We start from the raw sequence: 21,363 nt of genomic DNA on the forward strand, positions 1-21,363 counted from the left end.
CACTGTATTCTCGGCTGGGGAACCCCAAGGGAGTAGTTCCATAGCTGCAGCGAACCATCCTCACGGAGGGCTTACTGAACAGACGAGCCACAGAGCTGGGATTGGAGCCCAAGGCCACCTGACCCCCACCTCCTCCCTCCCTCTCCCATCCTCCCTAGAGCCACCATGCTTCAAGCCTTTTAAAGTCTGACAAGCTCCCCAAGGTAGGAACACTCTTCAAGTCCATCTTAGACAGCTCTGAGTATAGTGATGCTGCTGGAGACATCCTGTCCTGGGCCACAGCCCTACCTACCCACCCCGTGACAACAGTAGACGAGCCTTCTGGACTCTTCAGCCACGCCACAGCTGGGCGCGGACCCAACCCACTTACTTAAGACCAACACTGTGCCTATCACACGTCCATCTGGGTAACAAGGCCCCCATATATCCACTCTCAATATCCAAATCTCATAAATAGGGAAACTGGGGCCCTGAGAAGTTAAGTGACCGGCTCAAATCCACACAGTTTCCTGGCAGATCCAGGGCCTTGGACCGAGGATATCTTGACTGAGGCTCTCTGCCACACACCCAATCTCCTAGAAGTCCTAAACTTGCAGATGGAGAGCCACGAACAAGAGGTCCTTGAGTGTCTTCTACTTGTTAGCTTGAGGGGCCCTCCAAGACTGGGCCTTTCATGTCTTAAAGTCCTTTTATGTCCTAGAGTCAGTGGGTTATTTTCAGGGGACTTAGCATGATTTGGGCTAGAACTACGTCCCAAACCCCACGTCTCGCCTGTGGTCAGCCCATAGGGAAAAGTAGCTCCAGAACCTTCCAAGGAAGGAAAACAGACCCCTGAGTAAACAACACTCCCCAGCCAGCTCCTTTCTTTCCCAGCCTCATGGGAGGCAGAGGCCAGCTGGGAAAACATCCCGCCTTCCAGCTAGCTTTGCTCTGGCTGTGGGCCAGCAAGGAAGAGGCAAGGAGCTGGGCGCCTGCTACCTTGGCCTTGAGGTGTTCCTGAACCGGTGGACAGAACAGTGGGGGTAGGGGGTCTTTCTCCATCCCAGGGGACATCTGAACCTCAACATCAAGAGGAGGCAAGAGGCAGATCAAACATTCCTGTGAGCTTTGAGGAAGGGGCGGCCACACTTTCCTGCAGGGCAGCTCTGACCATTGTTAAGACAGGTGGAAGCCTCCTCTGTCCCCATGTCCCTATGTCCAATGGCCACCTTGCTTCCCTTTGCCTCAGAATTCTTTGTTGTGGTACTGAATAAATAAACCTATCCCTTTGGAATTTCCATTTCCCCATCAAAGTCCCTTCTGAGTTCGTCTTAAAGAAAAGTGACACCATTACTCTGTCATTTTCTTAAGAACGCCTAACATACCAAGGCATACAAAGAACGCCCAGCCACCTTTAGCATGAACTGGGGCCCTGCCACCAGCTTGTGCGTCACCCAGGCCTTCCCCTCCCCAGGGCTGCTCTGCCCTTGGTCTCCATTAAACTCTTTCTCCAGGGTGAGCTGGCGGTGTGCTGGTGTTTGCACACGCAGCAGGTAAACACTTCTGTCTGTTTGAACAGACATTATCACTATTGGACATCGTGTCTGAGCAGAGCAAGAATAATTAGGATTCCCTGGGTGGCTGGACTTGGGGGAGTCCCAAGGAATCCAGCACCCTTGTCTCACTGAGGGGGGAAATTGGCAGTAACAGTCACTCCTCCTCCAAAGACAGGGCTTCAAGTATCCCAGGGATGACCTTGAACTTCTGATTTTCCTGCTCCCACTTCCCAATAGTGCGGCTGCCTCCTGCTACACCCAGTTTATGTCGGTGCTGGGAGTTGAACCCAGGGCTTCATACATGCTCAGCGAGCTCTCTACCGATTGAGCTACATCTGAGTCCTCTTTCTTGTTTGTTTTTGAAGGCTCTCATCCTGTAACCCAGGCTAGCCTGGAACTCATTGTGTAGTCCAGATTGGCTTTGAACTTTTGGCAATCCTCTTGTCTCAATCTTTTCAAGTGCTGGAATTATAGGCATCTGCCACCACTCTCAGGGCTCAGCGGGAAAGCTTCCGAATTCAGTTTGTGACAGGAGCCCTAGGGCTTGGCCCTTCACTTCTCTTCCTAGGACTTGAGTCTTACTCCTCTGCCAAACTCTTTGAATTTTCCTGAGTGAGTCGTTGCTCTGGCAACTTCGGTGCCCGCTTTGCTGGTTTCGTGCTTCTTACCTTGTGTTTCACGTCTGGCAAGAGGTCCACCAGCCTCTGCAGAGTCTCATGCCAGGCCCCGAGCTGCACAGCACAGACACACAAGCGTTAGCCTGGGAGGCAGCAGACAGTGGAAACACACCTTGCTTCCAGGGGACAGTGTGCAAAAGACTATTCTCTTGTGTTTGTTTGCTTTGTCGTTTTTCGACGTAGCATTTTTATTGATTGATTCTCTGGGAGTTTCACACCATGCATCCCAATCACAATCCTTTCCTGGTCCTTTCATGTCCACTCCCACTTATGATCTCCCTCCCCAAAATAATAATGATGATGATGATGATGATGACGACGATACAAGTTTTCTTTGTGTTATCTGTATACTCACCAGAGCATGCTCAGATTCTCAGTGGCCTGCCCCTTAAACAGAACTGAGTCCCTTCTCTCCCACTGTTCCCCCGGAAGCGATCGATTGTGGAGAGCTACTCTTCAGTGGCTTACTATCTAGACTGTTACTTTGGGGTGTGGGGGTGGGGTTGTCACAGAAGCCTTCCATGTCCCCCCGCCCCTGCAAAAGGCCATTCTTGATGACCAAATGCAGGCATTCTCAGTGGGAGAGTCACGCTCAGCGGACATTACCTTCAGAAACACGCCAATCACCGCCAGCCCATCCTCCCCCACAGCGGCTTCCTTGTAATTTTCATATTTCACGGGATTCCAGTGAACCAAATGGAGCTGAAACAAAGAATGTTAATGTGTCGTAATACGGCAGAAACAGCAGTCACGCCACTCTGGGCAGCACACCCTTGGGTCACAACAATGTCATGTCACTACATAAGGTGCTGGTGGCCGCAGGTGCCAAGAGCTTTGCAGCAAGAGAGAAGACTTGCTTTAGTTTCTCTTCCTGCGGCTGTGAGACAACACCCTAACAGAAGCAACTGAAAAGAGAAAGGGTTTATTTCAGTTCATGTTCAAGGTTACTGTCCCCCGCGTAGGGAAGTCAAGGCGGCAGGAGCTTGCGACACTGGTCACATCACACCTGCGACAGCAGGTTACAGCACTCCCACAATCAGAAGAGGGGATCAGTGCAAGCTGCGAGCATTTCTCTCGTTTTATCACCTCTTCCCACTCTCACAGTCTGGACCTTGCCCCAGGGCGTGTTCCCACCCACAGTCCAGAAGACTTGTGATGGTTTGCAGGAGAATGTCCCCCACGGGCTCAGGCATTCGGACACTTGGTCCCTAGTGGGTGGTGCTGCTTGGGGAGGTTTAAGAGGGTGTCCTTGTTAGAAGTGGGGAATGTGTCATTGGAGGAGAGTTTAAAGACCCTTTCCAATTTGCTCTTGCTGCTTCATGCTTGTGTTTAAAGATGTGAGCTCTCTGTATTTAACAAGTGGTGCTGGCATAACTGGATCTCAACATGTAGAAGAATGAAAATAGACCCGTATCTATCACCGTGCACAAAACTCAAGACCAAATGGATCAAAGACCTCAACATAAAGCCAGCCACACTGAACCTTACAGAAGAGAAAGTGGGAAGTACACTTGAACACATTGGCACAGGGAACCACTTCCTAAATAGAACCCCAGCAGCACAGACACTGAGAGAGAGAAAATTAATAAATGGGACCTTCTGAAACTGAAAAGCTTCTGTAAAGCAAAGGATACGGTCAACAAGACAAAATGACAGCCTACAGAATGAGAAAAGATCTTCACTAACCCCATATCAGACGATCTCCAAAATAGACAAAGAACTCAAGAAATTGGACACCAAAAGATCACATAATCCAATAAAAAAAAAATGGAGTACAGACCTAAACAGAGAACTCTCAACAGAGGAATCTAAAATGGATAAAAGACACTTAAGGAAATGTTCAACATCCTTAGTCATCAGAGAAATGCAAATCAAAACAACTCTGAGATTCCATCTTATACCTGTAAGAATGGCCAAGATCAAAAACACTGATGACAATTTATGCTGGAGAGGTTGTGGGGAAAAGGGAACACTCCTGCATTGCTGGTGGGAATGCAAGCTGGTACAACCCCTTTGGATGTCAGTGTGGCGATTTCTCAGAAAATTAGGAAACAACCTTTCTCAAGACCCAGTAAGGGCTGGAGAGATGGCTCAGTGGCTAAGAGCATTGCCTGCTCTTCCAAAGGTCTTGAGTTCAATTCCCAGCAACCACATGGTGGCTCACAACCATCTGTAATGAGGTCTGGTGCCCTCTTCTGGCCTGCAGACATACACACGGACAGAATATTGTATACATAATAAATAAATAAATATTAAAAAAAAAGACCCAGTAATACCACTTTGGGGTATATATCTAAAGGATGCTCGATCGTGCCACAAGGACATGTGCTCAACGATGTTCATAGCAGCTTTGTTTGTCATAGCCAGAACCTGGAAACAACATAAATGCCCCTCGACCAAAGAATGGGTAAGGAAAATGTGGTACATTCACACAATGGAGTACTATACAGCAGAAAAAAACAATAACAGCTTGAATTTTGTAGGCAAATGGATGGAGCTAGAAAACATTATTTTGAGTGAGATAACTCAGACGCAGAAAGACAATTATCACATGTACTCACTCATAAGTGGTTTTTAAACATAAAACAAAGAAAGCCAGCCTACAAATCACAATCCCAGAGAACTTAGACAACAATGAGGACACGAAGAGAGACTAACATAGATATAATCTACATGGGAAGTAGAAAGTAGAAAAAGACAAGATCTCCTGAGTAAATTGGAAGCATAGGGACCTAGGGGGAGGACTGAAGAGGGGAGGGGAGAGGCAGAGAGGGGAACAGAGAAAAATGTAGAGCTAAATAAATATCAATAAAAAATGTATAAAAAAAGATGTGCTTTCTCAGCTTCTGCTCCTGTGATTATGCCTGCCACTTGCTAACATGACCTTTCTGTAACCATAGCCCCCCAAAATAAGCCCTTCCTTTTATAATTGGCTTGGTCATGGTGGGTTTTTGGTTTTGTTTTGGGTTTGGGTGTTTTTTTTTTTGAGACAGGATTTTACTGTGTAGATTTCACTGTCTTAGAACTAGCTCTGTAGACCAGGTTGACCTTGAACTCAGAGATCCACAAGCCTCTGCCTCTGGATACTTGTATTAAAGATGTGTGCCACCAAAGGTGGTGGTCATGGTGTTTTATTGCAGGAACAGAAAACTAAAGAAGATAGAGTTTTTTTTTCATAAAGTGAGCATAATCAGAAGAATCCCCTGCCAACTTAACAGTCACCAGTAGCCATCCCAAGTCTTTTGAGTTGGAAAGACAGAAATGAGATTTTTCCCCCCTGTATCTGTGAGTCAGTTGGAACAAGGATCACCAGATAAGACACAGGACTGTCTGTCAGCTTTGAATGGTTTCTCAGTGAGGCAAATCCTCAGTATGCTACTGGCACCTGACCTGTCTTTATTTTGTAATTCTCTGCCTTGTGACCTCTGCCTTGTCTTTATTTTGTAATTCTCCCATTTCCCGGATGTGGGATTATGGACTTCATAGGGTGACATTTTTTGTAAGAGGATGGGAATGGATGGAGGGAGGGGAGGGAAGAGAGAGGTAGCCTTGACTTCTGGGAACCATGGGCCCTGACTGGAAATTGTACTGTTAAAACTGTGCTTCACCTCGGGGAGTCCAAGTATGTATCCAGTTGTTCCTTCTCACCCACAGAGTCTACGTCTGTTGAACTAATAACAGACAAACTGTTTGGAATAAAAATGCTGTGTCTGTGCTTTCCTTGATTTCCTTGAAATGAAACAAATAGCATCAGCATGTGGTACTCACAGTGTGCTCGTGACCTAGAGGTGAGGATGGTGGACTCAGGATGTGTGTGGGTTCCATGTGAATATGATAGCGTTATCAGAAGGCGTTTCAGAGCCCCTTGGATACAGCAGGGACACATGTGTCCCCTAAGTCCAAGGCTGTGGTAGAGGCGTTTTTAACTGTGCCCAACCATGAGTCCTCAGTCAGCAAGCTCTGCCTGTTGCCATCCAGGACTCTGCTGGAAACTCGGGTTCTCACTCCCAGGAAGCATGGATGCTCCTGGCATGGGATCTGGAGTCTAGGACCAGCAGGGTGGACTTGCCCTGTCTACTGGAGCACTCATTTCCATCAGATATCTCGGCTGAGGGTGTTGGTCTGCAGACCTCTGGCCTCCATTTGTACTAGGCCTGCCTTCCTTCCTCCCTTCTCACCTCCACGTGGTCACAGGGAGGGTCTGAGTGTGAACCAGGGAGGCTGGAGAGGGCCCAGGACCTCTCATTTTAATCAACAATGTTTCAACCACAGGGGCCTTCAGTAGACAAGTCTCTGCACAAAAACAAGGTCGCAGCTAGAGAACTGTGAGGAAGGATTGCTAATGGGGGGGGGGGGGGGGGAAGAGGACGACACTGTGCGCCCTCTAGTGGCAGTGTTTGCCAGTTCGGAATGAACAAGAACTGGGCGTCATCGGCGGCTTTGACTCTGGTTCACTTCTACGACCAGAAGCTGATGAAATGGAAAGTCAATATGTTGAAAAGGTGAGCAGAGGAAGGCAGAGGGATGGGGCGGGGGGAGGCGACGACGACGACAGAGATGAGAGGGACAACAGGGGCAACACCTAGAGAGGAGGGGTAGATGGAGGATTGACAATGTGAATACGGCAAGTTGGCCCTTCCAGAGCTGAGATGAAAACCCCGTGGTTTCTCCATTTCTCTCTGTGTTGGGCGGTTTCCAGGCACTGCCTGTTGGCTGCCACAACTTCGGAACCAATGCCTAATGCTCTTTTCCTTAACTTTCTCTGGTGGCCCCGCTTTGGGATGCTGAAAATATGGCCTTTGAGAAGATGATCTCTGGCTGGGGGTGTGGCTCAAGGATGGGTGGCATCCCCAGCTCTGCAGAGGAGGAGCAGGAGAAGAAGGAGGTGGAGGGGTAAGGGGAAGAGGAGAAAGGGAGGAGGAGGAAGGGGAGAAGGGAGAGAAAGGAGAGGATGGGAAGGAAGAGGAAGGGGAGAGGAGATCCTACTGTGGACATGAGGCCACTAGTCCTTCAATGGAGCGAGCCCACAGCTGAGCACCGAGTTTCAGCGAACTACATGACTTCTCAGAACCTGTCTCTTCTGTCCACACCTGCCGCACCTGCCCTCCACCCCAGGACAAGATGGCCATGATTCAGCTGCTCCAGCTGCTCCTATTGTTCTAATTGGCACAGAGGCAGCCCCAGGTCTCTGGAAATCCTTTAGGTCTAGGAACTGTGTGTGTGTGTGTGTGTGTGTGTGTGTGTGTGTGTGTGTGTGTGGTGGGGTGGGGTGGGAGGGGGAGTGATGATCGCTGTAGTAGGCCTGACAGAGAACCCATGTGTGTGCTGTTGGCATTTACAAACCTCAGCTGGGTAGGCGTGGCCATCCACCACATGCTCTGAGCCCCACGCGTTCGCTGCTCCCCAGTGGAAGTGAAACTGCTTCAGCCTGTAGTGGTTTCCCAGGGGCCCACCGCTGATCCCTGGAAACAAGAGAAGGGACACTCGTGCCTGGGCTTTTTGTGGGCTCAGCTTTGCGCGCGGAGAGTGGTGCCTACCACAGCAGGGGCCTAGAAAACTCTAGGATAAGCAAAGACGGCGCCTTGAGCACAGCCACTGGATGGCAGTAAGGATCCTGAGTCCCTGCAGGTTGTGCCACTCATAGACACGGGTGGGGTTTCTGAGATGTGCTAATCCTACAACGATTTCCAAGAGCTTCTTTTCTTCTGAGGCAGGGGCTCATGTAGCCCAGGTTGGTGCTGAACTTCATGTGTAGCTGAGGCTGGCTTTGAACTTCTGATCCTCTCACCTCTACCTCCTGAGTTCTGGGATTACAGGGGGGTGTCATTGTGTCTGCTTTTCTGCTGTCCTGGGGTTGGACAGAGACAAAGTCACTGCTGTCCAGTATAGGGCTGGGAACCCATTTGACAAGCTCCAGGTGACTACTCACCTTTCTTCCGGTTGGTGATATATTTCCGTTCAGCTGCCGGGCAGAGATCATGGAGCAACGTTGCCCCCTAGCTTCCTCTCGGGATCATGCTTAGGTGGCTTTCTTAGACAGCCCGGGACCATCTGCCTAGCAAGCAGGACCACCCACATGGACTGGACCCTCCCACATCAGTTAGCCAGCAAAGACTTCCCCCTCAGCCAGGACCACAGGCCAGTCTCATCTGAGTGATCCTTCTAGTGACACCCCTTCTAGCTGGCTCTAGGCTGTATCAAAGGCTGACCAGAACACAGAGTGGCAAACAGGGACAGTGCCATGTTGGGTGGAAGATGCAGTTGAGCCCCGCCTGCCACCCTCTGATGGAGTGTGCTTGCTTTTCCCCCGTGGAAACAGTTTGCAACAGGTAGCACCACACCACACACTAGGACAAAGGTAGCTTGTGCTTCTACCAGTGTCTGGACAGGTCCCGGGCTGGCACAATCTTACTATCTCCTTACTCCAGAACAAGACGGTCACTTGAGAGTGTCATCAATCTCATCCAGTTTTAAAACTTGTGCTGTTATCACCTAGCTTCAGAGATGGCTCAGCACTTAAGAGCACTGGCTGTTCTTCTAGAGGACCAGGAGTTCGATGCTCAGCACCCACAGAGCAGCTCACAATCATCCATAACTCCATATTTGGGGGATCTGATGCCCTCTTCTGCCTCTATGGCCACCAGGCTCACAAAAGGTGCATAGACACATGTGTAGGCAAGAACCCCATACACATAAAACAAGAGTTTTTAAAAATATAGAGACAAGGACCAAGAAATAAAGAGATGGCTCAGTCAGTAAAGTGCTTGCTTTGCAAACACTTTAATATCTGAGTCTGGGCAGGGTATAGTGGTGTACGCCTTTAATCCCAGCACTCGGGAGGCAGAGGCAGGCAGAACTCTGTGAGTCCAAGGCCAGCCTGGTCTACAAAGTGAGTTCCAAGACAGCCAGGACCATTACCCAGAGAAACCATGTCTCTAAAAACCAAACCAAACCAGAAAGCAAGGTCGATGGCTCCTGAGGAACAACACCTGATTCGAGAAGTTATTCTCGGGCTTCTACACGTGCACACATGTACATAACACACTCACTGCTGAATTATAGCTGGAATTTTTAATACCCAGAACCAGTCTTCTCCCCAGTGAGTGACAGTCTGACCAGTGGATGCCAGTTACACACTGGGTGTTGAGGTTCTGGTTGGTGGATGAAAGGGTCAAGGCAAATCTCAGCGGAAGCCGGGCGATGGTGGTGCACACCTTTAATCCCAGCACTCTGGAGGCAGAGGCAGGTGGATCTCTGTGAGTTCGAGACCAGCCTGTGATCTACAGAGCTAGGTCCAGGACAGGCTTCAAAGCCACAGAGAAACCCTGTCTCGAAAAACCAAAAAAAAAACAAAAAAACAAAAAAAAAACCCAAAAACAAAACAAAAAAAAAAACTCAGCGGAGTTACATTCCAGGATTCTGTTTGGTTTTCTTGGGGTACATGCAAAAGGGGCAGCTTTCACTGGAGGGGTGACGACATGCTAGGGTCTCCACCAAAATGGTGATGATGATGCCAAAGAAGGAGCAGCTGCATGCCTACCAGGCCTGCACCAAAAATCCTTGTCACAAAGTCACCCGCACCCTCCCTTCCTGGGGGCAGGGATGACCAGGATACAGTCAGAGGCAGAGGGAAGGGGCTCCAGGTTCCTGTCTTCCAGGACCATCCTTGAGTACCCACCTGGACTTGGAGGAGAAAAAAGTCACCCCATTAGAATAGGAAGGGACCTGAACTCCAATCATGGCCCTTTGACAGATAAAGTCTAAAGATCATCCTAGTCCAACGGGGGCCAGGCTTTGACTCCATACTTTCCCTGACAACGTCAGAAGACCCTTTGAAAATTAACCTCTATGAATTGGAGGTCCTGTCTGCTTCAGTGAAACACGACAGCCCCTCAAAGGTGGGAGGCCTGATGAAGGGCAGCAAGGTGCTGGGGACCCTCTGGGACAGGAAGTGGTGACTCTTCTCTCATAGCAACCAGGAGGCATCTTTTATATCTGAGCAAGGACCTTGCTAGTTCTATGGGGACTACTCTACACTGGGGATGAAGCAACCTCACTGAAAAACAACCCCAAAGGCTGAAGTATATAAGGGAAGGCCAGACATGGTCGTGCACACATTTAATCTCAGCATTGGAGGCAGAGGCAGGAAGATCTCTAAGAGGTCAAAGACAGCCGGGCGGTGGTGGCGCACGCCTTTAATCCCAGCACTTGGGAGGCAGAGGCAGGCGGATCTCTGGGAGTTAGAGGCCAGCCTGGTCTACAGAGCTAGTTCTGTAGACCAAAGCTACAGAGAAACCCTGTCTTGAAAAACAAAACAACAAACAAACAAACAAAACAACAACAACAAAAAGAGTTCAAAGACAGCCTGGTCCACATGGTGAGTTCAAGACTGGCCGGGGCTATACAGTGACATCCTGTCTGGACAAAAGACAAGGGTGTTTGAAGAGAGAGTACTTGGTAGCCTGCCGAGGAGGCTCAGTGAAAAGGCAAGTGGGGTTTCAATGTCTCCCAGCTAAGGAAAGTGACCACGTGACTTGCACTGGGCAGGAGAGGCTCCAGGGAAGCAAAGTCATGGGGGAGAGGCCAGAAATTTGGGGATCTCTAGGACTCAGATCTTGGAGCATTTTTGAGTCTGGTGCATTGCGGCCATAGTGCAGCCTCATCATTCACGAATGCACACACGCAGAGGAGCAGGCTTGGGCCCTTTCAAGTTGGAACATAAAACTCTCACTGTGTCGGTGTTTCTAAAATTAGCCCTGACAGCCAAGCGGCAAGTGTGCTTATTTCAGGACTGGGAAGGCATCCTTCACGGCTCTTTCCGCTGTCTGGGTCTGCAGGCACAAGGGCTCTAGCTGGAACCTTTCTACAGAGATGATCCTGGCCTGCCTAGCTCTTCGTGCCTTCCAGCTTTGGTTCCCCTCTTCAAGAGTAGAGTCCCAGTAAGGATTGAGTCCCTCGGGAGGTATACTGTCCAGCATGTAGGAAGCTTTCAAGGAAATAGGACAGTAGTCGTTCACGTGTGTCTGGGGTAAGATAGCTGGGAACAAGTGTCACGGGCCAAACCTCCTTGCCCCGGTATTTTGTTTTCTGGTCTCCAGCTCTTCTAGCTGTCGGTGGTGAACACTTAGCACAAACCGTGAGGTGACTGAACGACAAGCTATAGGCTGGACACTGTGTAGGGAACTGGGTATTTCCCAAGGGACAACTCTACAGGACAGACGCTAGAAGGCCACCGTTGAGATGAGGACACAGAGAGTCTCAGGCTTCTGTGACTCTGATGAACAGCACGATAATAAATGATTTAGGGGGAAAGGGTTTATTCCACTTCCACATCACAGCCCATCACTGAAGGAAGTTGGGACAGGAACTCAAACAGGGCAGGAACCTGGAGGCAGGAGCTGATGCAGAGGCCTTGGAGGAGTGCTGGTTACTGGCTCACTCTCCATGGTTTGTTTAACCTGCTTTCTTATAGAATCCAGGACCAGCAGTCCAGGGTGTGGCCACGCCCACAGCGGGCTGGGCCCTCCCACATCGTCATTCAAGAAAATGTACCAGGTCAGTCTGGTGAAGGCGTTTTCTCAATTGAGTTTCTCTCTGCTGAAAGGACTCTAGGTTATGTCAAGATAACACAAAACTAACCAGAAACTTAGGAGTTAAAGTATGTGTTTCAGGTGACCCGTTGACCCCAGATCCTATTAAACACTTCAGCAATTGACTTTGGTTGCAGAGTTCAAAGTCAAGCACTACTACTTTCCTTGAGAGAAGGCTAAAGAATCAGATAAAACAATGTATAACTGACTTTTCATAATGATAACACAGTGACATATTTAAGAGAAGAGGCAAACTGAGTCTTGAGAAATAGAGCCTTTTGCCAGTCTCAGCCCCCAGACTGCCCACAGCACGGTTTGTCCACTGAGGCCTGACTACCTGTCACCCTGTGTTCTCTGAGAGCAGATACTTCTGAGATCATGAAGATAAAATTGGGCGATTACATCAGCCAGACTCTCCAAGTAAAATAACAAGTGACATTCAAGGCTCAGAGTGCCCAGCGATGGCTGGTTGCCTCTCTTGGTAACGACAGCCGCTGTTAATAGCCACCTATTTGTAATTCGGGTCTTTTCTCAGGACACAGTGGACTTTTGGCAGGAACAGCAGCTGCTTTAGGGCTTAAGATTAGCATAAGAGAAGCTTGGGAAACTTCTTGTTAGTCAGAACCAGGAACCGCAGAGGATCTTGCGAAGGGTAGTGCGTTCCGTGCCACCTCCGAATTTAACCAGTTGCCAACCTGTGCCAACAGTTGCCAAGGCCAAAGCTTCTCTGCTCCTGATCCTGTCTAGGTGAGGGCAAGCCACAGCTGGCTAACCGCTGTTGCCAGTGCTGAGCCCCACAGAAGCCAGACTTGAACACCAGGCCAAGCTAAGATCAGCTGGAGTGTGGTTTTACTGAGGTGTCTTCTCTGTATCTCATAGGTGGCATTTGCAGAAGAAGAAGACCTGTCTTACAGGAACAAAGGAAAGAACAAACGCAAACAAACGCAAGGTCCCTGGTGTCCCAAAGGACTTGGCACCCCACAGCCACTCACTGTTGCTGTGACTACTAAAAGAACGTTACTCAGTAATGATAATGTTATAATCAAGGTTACAATTGAAGAACCAGCCTGCCTCCATTTTAGGCTTAAAGTATGGCTCAGTGGTTAGGAGCACTGACTGCTCTTCCAGAGGACCTAGGTTCAATTCCCAGCATCTACATGGCAGCATACAACTGTCTGTAACTCCAGTCCCAGGGGATCTGACACCCTCATCCAGACATGCAAGCAAAGCACCAATGTACATACTATAAAAAATAAGTAAATTTAGAGATGTGTGTGTAATTATGAAATAATAAACTTTTTAAAAAAGTATCTTATAGTAAAGACAAACTAGGTTCACTCCGGTTTATGATTAAACCTCTGTTTCTGAAGCAGTGAGCAATGCCCTACCTGTAACCTTAACTACAAATGGTTCTGAACAGACTGTTCCAGGAATGGCAATCATGTCTTTGTTTCAAAAGTTGCTTGTAACCGTCTTGCAACTTTGTTTAAAAAAGTTAGATGGCCACCTAGGTTGTGATTACCTTATTCTCATTGCTTCTTATGTTCTGCTCCCGTAATCCCACCTATTTCTCCCCATTTGGAAAATTGTAACCCCTGAGCTATGAAAACCTTGTCTTTCCACTTAAGGAAATGTTCAGTCATTAGAGAAATACAAATCAAAACAACTCTGAGATTCCATCTTACACCTGTAAGAATGGCCAAGATCAAAAACACTGATGACAACTTATGCTGGAGAGGTTGTGGGGAAAAGGGAACACTCCTGCATTGCTGGTGGGAATGCAAGCTGGTACAACCCCTTTGGATGTCAGTGTGGCGATTTCTCAGAAAATTGGGAAACAACCTTTCTCAAGACCCAGTAATACCACTTTGGGGTATATATCTAAAGGATGCTCGATCGTGCCACAAGGACATGTGCTCAACGATGTTCATAGCAGCTTTGTTTGTCATAGCCAGAACCTGGAAACAACCTAAATGCCCCTTGACCAAAGAATGGATAAGGAAAATATGGTACATTTAAACAATGGAGTATTACACAGCAGAAAAAAATAACGACATCTTGAAATTTGCAGGCAAATGGATGGAGCTAGAAAACATCATTTTGAGTGAGGTAACCCAGAACCAGAAAGACAATTATCATGTGTACTCACTCATAAGTGGTTTTTAAACACAAAGCAAAGAAAACCAGCCTACAAACCACAATCCCAGAGAACCTAGACAACAATGAGGAGCCTAAGAGAGACTTACATAGATCTAATCTACATGGGAGTAGAAAAAGACAAGATCTCCTGAGCAAATTGGGAGCATGGGGACCTTGGGAGAGGGTTGAAGGGGAGGGGAGATGCAGGGAAGGGAGCAGAGAAAAATGTAGAGCTCAATAAAAATCGATAAAAAAAAGAAAAAACCCTTGTCTTTCTCATATCTAATGCTGACTTTTTGAACTTCGCCTTAGGAGGTGGCAGCCAGTGTACACGAACCAAAAAGCTCGCTTTAATTAATTACTTGCTGTAATTAATTTGGCCATGATGATTTGGGTTGATAGTCTGTCTCCTCCCATCTTTGGGATTAACACAGCACCTGAAAGAGACATGGTTTCTCCCAAGGTAGGACCTTCCTGTACAGACTTTGTCAGACATGGCTTCAGACAAACATGCGTTATGAGCCAGGCATGGTGGCACACACCTGCAATCCCAGTTCTCAGGAGGCTGAGGCGGAGGGATATCTTGAGTGTGAGCCTGGACTGGGTCACATAGTGAGTCCCAGTCAAAACACCAAGGAAGGAGACAAAGCAAAAAGGATGGAAGGCCGGCAGGTAGGAAGGAAGAAGCCAGCATCCATTAGAAGGGAGCCCCCCAAGCACTCTCTCCTCAACTTCATGTAGCATCTTGAGCTCATCAATCCATACCCCAGTGGTCAGACTCAGGGGTCCCTGGAGTCTTCTATCTACTGGAGATGCTCCCAGCAGGCCCCTCACCTAGCTAGGATCTGGGTCTGTTGGAAGACATTGCAGAGACCAGCGATACAAGCAAGGATTTCTTTCTTTCTTTCTCTCTCTCTCTCTCTCTCTCTCTCTCTCTCTCTCTCTCTCTCTTTTAATATAAATTTATTTGTCTATTTTACATTCCGGCTGCAGTTTCCCCTCCCTCCTCTCCTACCAGTCCCTCCTCCACTCCTCCTCCCTTTCTGTTTAGGAAAGCACAGGTCTTCTACAAGTATCAATAAAACATGGCATATTGAGTTGCAGTAAGACTAAGCACCTCCCCTGTAACGAGGCTGGGCAAAGTGACCCAGTATGGTGAGTAGGGTCCCAAAAGCCAGTAAAAGAGTGGGAAACAGTCCCTGTGCCCACTGTTAGGAGTCCTACAAGCAGACCAAGCTATACAACTGTAACAGTAACAGTAACTGTAACCTGCAGAGGGCCTAAGTCAGTCCCATGCAGGCTCCCTGGTTGTCAGTTCAGTCTCTGTGAGGCCCTATGAGCCCAGGTTAGCTGATTCTGTGAGTTTTCTTGTGATGTCCTTGACCCCTCTGGCTCCCACAATCCTTTCTATTCCTCTTCGTCAGGATTTCCTGAACCCCACCTAATGTTTGTCTACAGTTCTGCATCTGTTTCCATCAGTTGCTGGATGAAGCCTCTCTGATGACAATTGGGCTAAGCACCAGTCTGATCACAGAGATAAGGAAGGATTTCTTATTGCTGTTCTTACTGCCCTATCTCCAGGTCACCTGTCCAGGTCTGAGTCTTGGTTTATCTGGGTGTTTCATGCTTCCTTTCAGTTTATTCTAACAGGCAGGCTCTTTCTCTGATGTGCAACTGGTGACCCCTGGTGGACAGAAGTGAAATCTGTAACTTCAAACTCCCAGACAAGTGGCCGGGGAGCCTGGTCTGTGGTGGCCAAGGGCAGCACCCTCAAGAATAAAGCTGCCTAGTGTGTCTTGGCTTTGGTGACATGTAGTGGAAATATTAGCTTAAGATGTGTTACGTTTGTTTATGCTGTGGAATATTTGTTTAATGATGCAAAGATGTGTTAACATTCTTTCATGTTGTATTTGGTTAACTCTGTAAACCTGGTGTTGTTTTGCCTGGCTAAAACACCTGATCACTCGAGTAAGGAGCTGAACAGCCGATAGTTAGGCAGGAGAGAAATAGCTGGGGCTGCTGGGCAGAGAGAATAAATAGGAGAAGAAACCTAGGGAAGAGAGGGATGAGATGAAGATGAGGATGCCAGGGGCAGCTACCCAGTCAGCTGCAGAGTAAGAAGAAAAGAAAGTTATATAGAACAAAGAAAGGTTAAACGCCTAGAGGCAAAGTGTAGTTAAAGAGAAATGGGATAATTTAAGCTAGAAAAGCTAACTAGAGTCAGGTGTCAGAACCCTCCCGGGAGGTGAGGTCGTCTTCTGACCGACACCAGGATTCAGCCTTTCCATTCCACTGTGAATTCCTGCGGGGAAATGTAATTCTTCCAAGTCCATGTTTCCATGTTCAGGTAACCGAAGCGTCTCTCTTGGTTGTTTTCTTTCTGGCCAGGACTGTAACAGAGTGACCTCAGTTCACGTCAACAATTCGGGTGTCACTGTTACACAGGTGCTTGAACTGACTGAATGTGTCTTAGTGATCAAGTTCTCTATGGTCAGAGAAAGCCCCCTTGAGCTCCGAGCTAGTGTCTGCTTCTTGTATCTTGGCATTCCCTCTGTTGGACAGCCTAGCAGAGGGCATGAAGCCAGTACTTGGCTGCAACCGTAGTGGGCGAAGAGGTTCTGTACTGAATGCTTAATCCTTTGGTGGGGTTCCAGGTGCCCTCGTTTTCAATCCCTCCTTCCAGTCCCATGGAGCCAGGGTGCAGCTTCAGTAACGGAGCAGCAGAGGGTTGACCAGAGGGCTGACTGGCCTCTCACACCCCCGACTGATAAGTAGATGGGGGCACACTCTGCCCTTTCTGCTCCCCAAGGCCCAGCTTGCTGCTCTAAACACCATCTCATGCTCCCCTCCACCGGGTAGCTTCCAAGGGGCACTGGCTCCCTGGTTGCTATGTCCTGTGTGACAACCCCGCCCCCACACCCTCTGTCTTCAAACTTTTCTCCCTACAGCTTCTCTGTTGCCTCCCTTGGCAAAGCCTTTAGTCCAGGGGTCTTCAGCCATTCACAGGCTCTATCTGCTTCCATGATTCATAGCCCTTCCATGATTCAATGACAACCTATAAGAGACCACATCCCTTACCTCCTGGAACAGTCCCTAACGCCTTCTTTGACTCCCTGGGCAACTGTTCTGTGCCTCCTGCGGGTATGTGACCACAGTTGCTGGCACTGACCATGAAACTAAGACCCAGAGAATCACACTTTACATAAAATGGCCTCCAGACCATGTGCCTCCCCCACCCCAACTTAACTGTCTGCTCAGGAGAGGCCTCTGTCTTCCCTCCTTTTCCCTCGGTTTTTGTTTGTTGCCTATTTTGTTTTGCTTTGTTTTGTTTTAAATGGAAGAGTCATTTCCTGATTCTGACTGGAAACTTTCTTGTGGTGTCATCCCCATCCTCTCTCCCCTCCTCCCTTTCTCCCTTCCCGATGTTTCCCACCCTCTCTTTCTGATTTCCAATGGAGATGAATGAAGAAGACAAGAGAATGAGGAACGTGGGAACTTGAGCTCAGCCAGAGAAGCCACAGGGGGGACACAGTAAGAGCAGACCAGCCTGGATGGATGCGAGCCAAGAATGTGCTGCCAGTCTACGTGATGCGTGACACTCAGATTCTTGCCGTCTGCTGCAGGATAGGGAGCATCCCTTTGATCCATATGGGGAAGGTGATGATGCCAGGGGTGGGGTCAGGCTGAGGTCAAAGTGGAAGGGTCATGGGGCTTGGAGCAATCAAGTCATGGAAGAGCTAAGGTCAGCTGGGGTAAGAGAGTGAGGATTCTCAGGAGCTGGCTTTCTAGACTCCTTCCCACTTCTGGGAGCCACGCCCTGAGGTCCTGTGGGGGGCCACGTTCCCTTCTCTTGTGCACATCTTGCTTCAGGTCAGGGTCACCCTCACACTGGCAACATACCGGTGGGAGTCACCCCTGCTTGGTGACCAGCAGTGGGACACTGGGCAGTGGCCAGAATTGGAGAGAGCCCTCTTCTCCAGCCGTTTGGTTGGAAACTGGCGCTGAACCGAGGCAGTTCATTTTGTTACCTCCAGGAAATCCACCCAGGGAGGCATTTGTCACTCTGAACCCTCTTGGACTTCTCTGAATTGGAGCCATCTAAGTTCCCTCTTCTTTGCTTAAGGCAGTGAGCAACCAAAAGAGGTTTGAACTAACACAACAAACAGCTCACTGGGAAAGAGACCCGAGATGAAAGGCTCAGAACTCTAGCACGGGGAGGTGGAAGCCGGAAGGTCTAGAGGTCAAAGTCAAGAGGTGGGGCTGATCTCAGCCACCGCATACCTTTGGCTTAAAGAGGGGTGGGAGTATGTGGGGTGGTGGTGGGGTGAAATCAGGGGTCTGAGACTGAGAAGGACGGGAACAGTGGCAGGCAGTAGTGCCAGGACAGGCCCTCAGAGTGACTGAGGATGCTCTCCCGACTCCACCGCTAGAGATGCTGCTCCCTGGAACTTGAAGGTGCAGGTTGCAATTGCCACATCAAAAAGAGCTGCAAACCTGCGGAGTGTGGCTCTTATGCCCCTGCCCAGCCCTCACCAGCCTTAACTAGTTTGCTTTTTCGTCAGCCTGGCATGGGAAGGGACCCTACTCTATTTCTAGTTTTGTCCTCCTGAGGCATCAAGACTCAGGTGACTGCTGGTGACATGCTTTCTCCCCTTTAGGTGAGCACCGCCTCCCAGCCCTGCCCAGGTTCTCCTTCTTTGCTGAGTCTGTGATGTCATGGAAGAGAAGAATGGCCGCTGTGTTAGTTACTTGTTGATTCCTGAGACCCAGCACCTCCCAGAAGCAACTTAAGATTTGTCCAGGTTTACATTGGCTCTCGGTTTCCAGAGGGGAGAGTGTGTCCATTGTGTCGGGGAAGGAGGGCAGAGCAGCTCTGTGATGGTAGGAGCAGACACCGGAGAAAGGAGGCAGGGGCTGGGGAGACGACTCAGTTACACAAGCCTGGGGACCTAATGCCCACATAAATAGCAAGTCACAGGCCTGGGTCTGGAAAAGCCTGGGATAAAATTGGACTCTCTGAACATAGCGGACAATGAGGACTACTGAGAACTCAAGAACAATGGCAATGGGTTTCTGATCCTACTGCACGCACTGGCTTTGTGGGAGCCTAGGCAGTTTGGATGCTCAACTTACTAGATCTGGATGGAGGTGGGGGTTCCTTGGACTTCCCACAGGACAGAGAACCCTGATTGCTTTTCGGGCTGAGGCGGGGGGGGGGACTTACTTGGGGGAGGGGGAGGGAAATGGGAGGCGGTGGCGGGGAAGAGACAGAAATCTTTAATAAATAAATAAATTAAAAATAAATAAATAAATAAATAGCAAGTCACAGTGCTTGCACATGTAACCCCAGTGCTAGAGAGGTGACGACAGACAGAGCTGGGGCTCCCTGGCCAGCTGACCTAGGCTAGTGGGTGAGTCTCAGGCCAGAGAGAGATCCTGTGTCTCAAAAATCAAGGTGGACAGCTCCTGAGGATGACACCTGGGGTTGATCTCTGACCTCTCTATGCACACGCGCACACACACACACACACCCACACACACACACACGAGTAAGGAGAGGAAAGGGAAGGATTGAGGATAATATATGGCCCTAAGACTTGCCCCAGTGACCTACTTCCTCCAGAAAGGCCCCATCTCCCAATGGTTCTATACCTCAATGAACAGAGGCATCAGTGGGGGACCAGGTATTCAGGTGCTCCCGCCTAGGGGAACATTTCAGGTTCAAAGGTTGACTGCTTGGACCCCAGCCCCTAAATCCCAGTCCAGGCTCACCTGACTCCTCAGAGGAATCATCAAACTCCACCTGGAAGAAGTAACCGGTGTTCCAGAGGTACCTGCAGGATGTCGCATCATAGGAGACCCTGAGCGGTGTCAATTGTGGGTCATACACACTGTCCCTCCATTGAATGTTGATGGGAGACTGCCGGGTGCCTCCCAGTGAGGAGACAGGACCAGTCCAGAGGGGGTGCCCTGGAGGCAGAGAGGATACCTTCACTGAGAGTCAGTAGGGCAGGCATGAAGCATCGGGACCCAGCTCTGAGAAAGAGACCCAGTAGGGAACCATGGGCACCCACGGCTTTTATTCCAGCACTCAGGAGGCAGAGGCAAGGGGATCTCTGGGAGCTTGAGGCCAGCTGGGTCCCCAAGCCTGGGATACCTGTGCTCTATTAAGAGGGCCTTGGAGCGGCAGGGACCTCGACCACATCTGGGGTAAGAGAGACTCAAGAATTTACATGTTACAAACCATGCCTTTGATTTTCCCACTGGGCAGTGGGTGTTTAACACAGCTGCAGAAGTTTCAGTTGAAACCACATGCAGGCGTGTCCAAAGGCCCTAGCAGAGCTCTCTTCCAGCCTGGCGTCTCAGGCTTCCCTGACTCAGAAACTCAAGGTGTGAGAAACGTGGATATTTTTGGATCCGTTTGCTGGGCTGTGTAAATGAGATCACCAAGAGGGAAACATCTGTACTGAGCAGAGCATCTGCCGCGGCGACATGATGGGGAGCTGCTCATTGGTGCATCCAAAGTGTCCATGCCTCCTGAATATGAAATGAGTCTCAAATACTTACTCACATTAGCCTCATAGGACCACCTGTCAGAGCAAGATGAGGCTTGCGCTAGGTAAAGTTGGCCTCATGCTCCGGCCTGCTGGACCTTAACTTAATTCCAACCCTTGGAGGCAGAGGCAGGTAGATCTCTGTAAGTTTGAGGCCGGCCTGGTCTACATAGTGTTGGGGGATATTCAATCACACTGTGAACCTCGAGTTAGCACTTATGCCAATTAAATAAAATTAACCTTGGGTCAGGAGGCTAAGTTAGCAACTAGTTGACAGAAAGTAACCACTGAGTCTCAGAGGGCACCTGGAGGAGATGAGACACACCGGAAGTAATGGGGAGGGATTTGGAGTGGCTTTTTAAAAATTTTTATTTATTTATTTTGGCAGAGCAGAAGGACGTGCTTTTTGGGAGACACCAGCCAGGAGAGAAGGTTAGTTAGTTGCTCGTCAGCCTCTCTAAGTTAGCAGGTTTCCAGCTCAGCCTTTGAGTCTTGAGTTTTATTTTATTTTTTTAAATATTTATTTATTATGTATACAATATTTTGTTTGTGTGTATGCCTGCAGGCCAGAAGAGGGCACCAGACCCCATTACAGATGGTTGTGAGCCACCATGTGGTTGCTGGGAATTGAACTCAGGACCTTTGGAAGAGCAGGCAATGCTCTTAACCTCTGAGCCATCTCTCCAGCCTTGAGTTTTATTTATAAACAGAACAGTAGAGATTTAGTTAAAGCTACCTTTAGCGGCAGCAACAGAGCCAGTGCCTGAAGGCACAGAATTCCCGCCAACGTGGTGAGACTACAGCCTGAGTCCAGGCTGCTGCTACAGAATCAGGCCCTAGCAGCGGAGTCGCAATCCTGGCTGAAATA

At 49.1% G+C, this 21,363-nt stretch overlaps 1 protein-coding gene and 1 long non-coding RNA gene across 2 annotated transcripts in view; one reads left to right on the forward strand and one right to left on the reverse strand.

The window, feature by feature from the left end:
• The window catches only part of Ca5a (carbonic anhydrase 5A), a 28,235-nt gene that overhangs the window by 4,338 nt on the left and 2,534 nt on the right, over nt 1–21,363 (reverse strand). Inside the window, exons 2-5 of the mRNA XM_075977970.1 lie at nt 19,714–19,911; nt 7,556–7,674; nt 2,819–2,914; nt 2,204–2,266 (exon numbers count right to left, since the gene is read on the reverse strand). Coding sequence (XP_075834085.1) covers nt 2,204–2,266; nt 2,819–2,914; nt 7,556–7,674; nt 19,714–19,911 — 476 coding nt within the window. The remainder of the gene's footprint in view (nt 1–2,203; nt 2,267–2,818; nt 2,915–7,555; nt 7,675–19,713; nt 19,912–21,363) is intronic.
• Nucleotides 6,615–13,130, forward strand: LOC142852998 (uncharacterized). Its single transcript, XR_012911047.1, has 2 exons — nt 6,615–6,714; nt 12,682–13,130. It is a non-coding gene; the product is annotated as an uncharacterized LOC142852998 (long non-coding RNA).

The sequence above is a fragment of the Microtus pennsylvanicus genome, chromosome 6 (genome assembly GCF_037038515.1).
Source record: "Microtus pennsylvanicus isolate mMicPen1 chromosome 6, mMicPen1.hap1, whole genome shotgun sequence".
NCBI lineage: Eukaryota > Metazoa > Chordata > Mammalia > Rodentia > Cricetidae > Microtus > Microtus pennsylvanicus.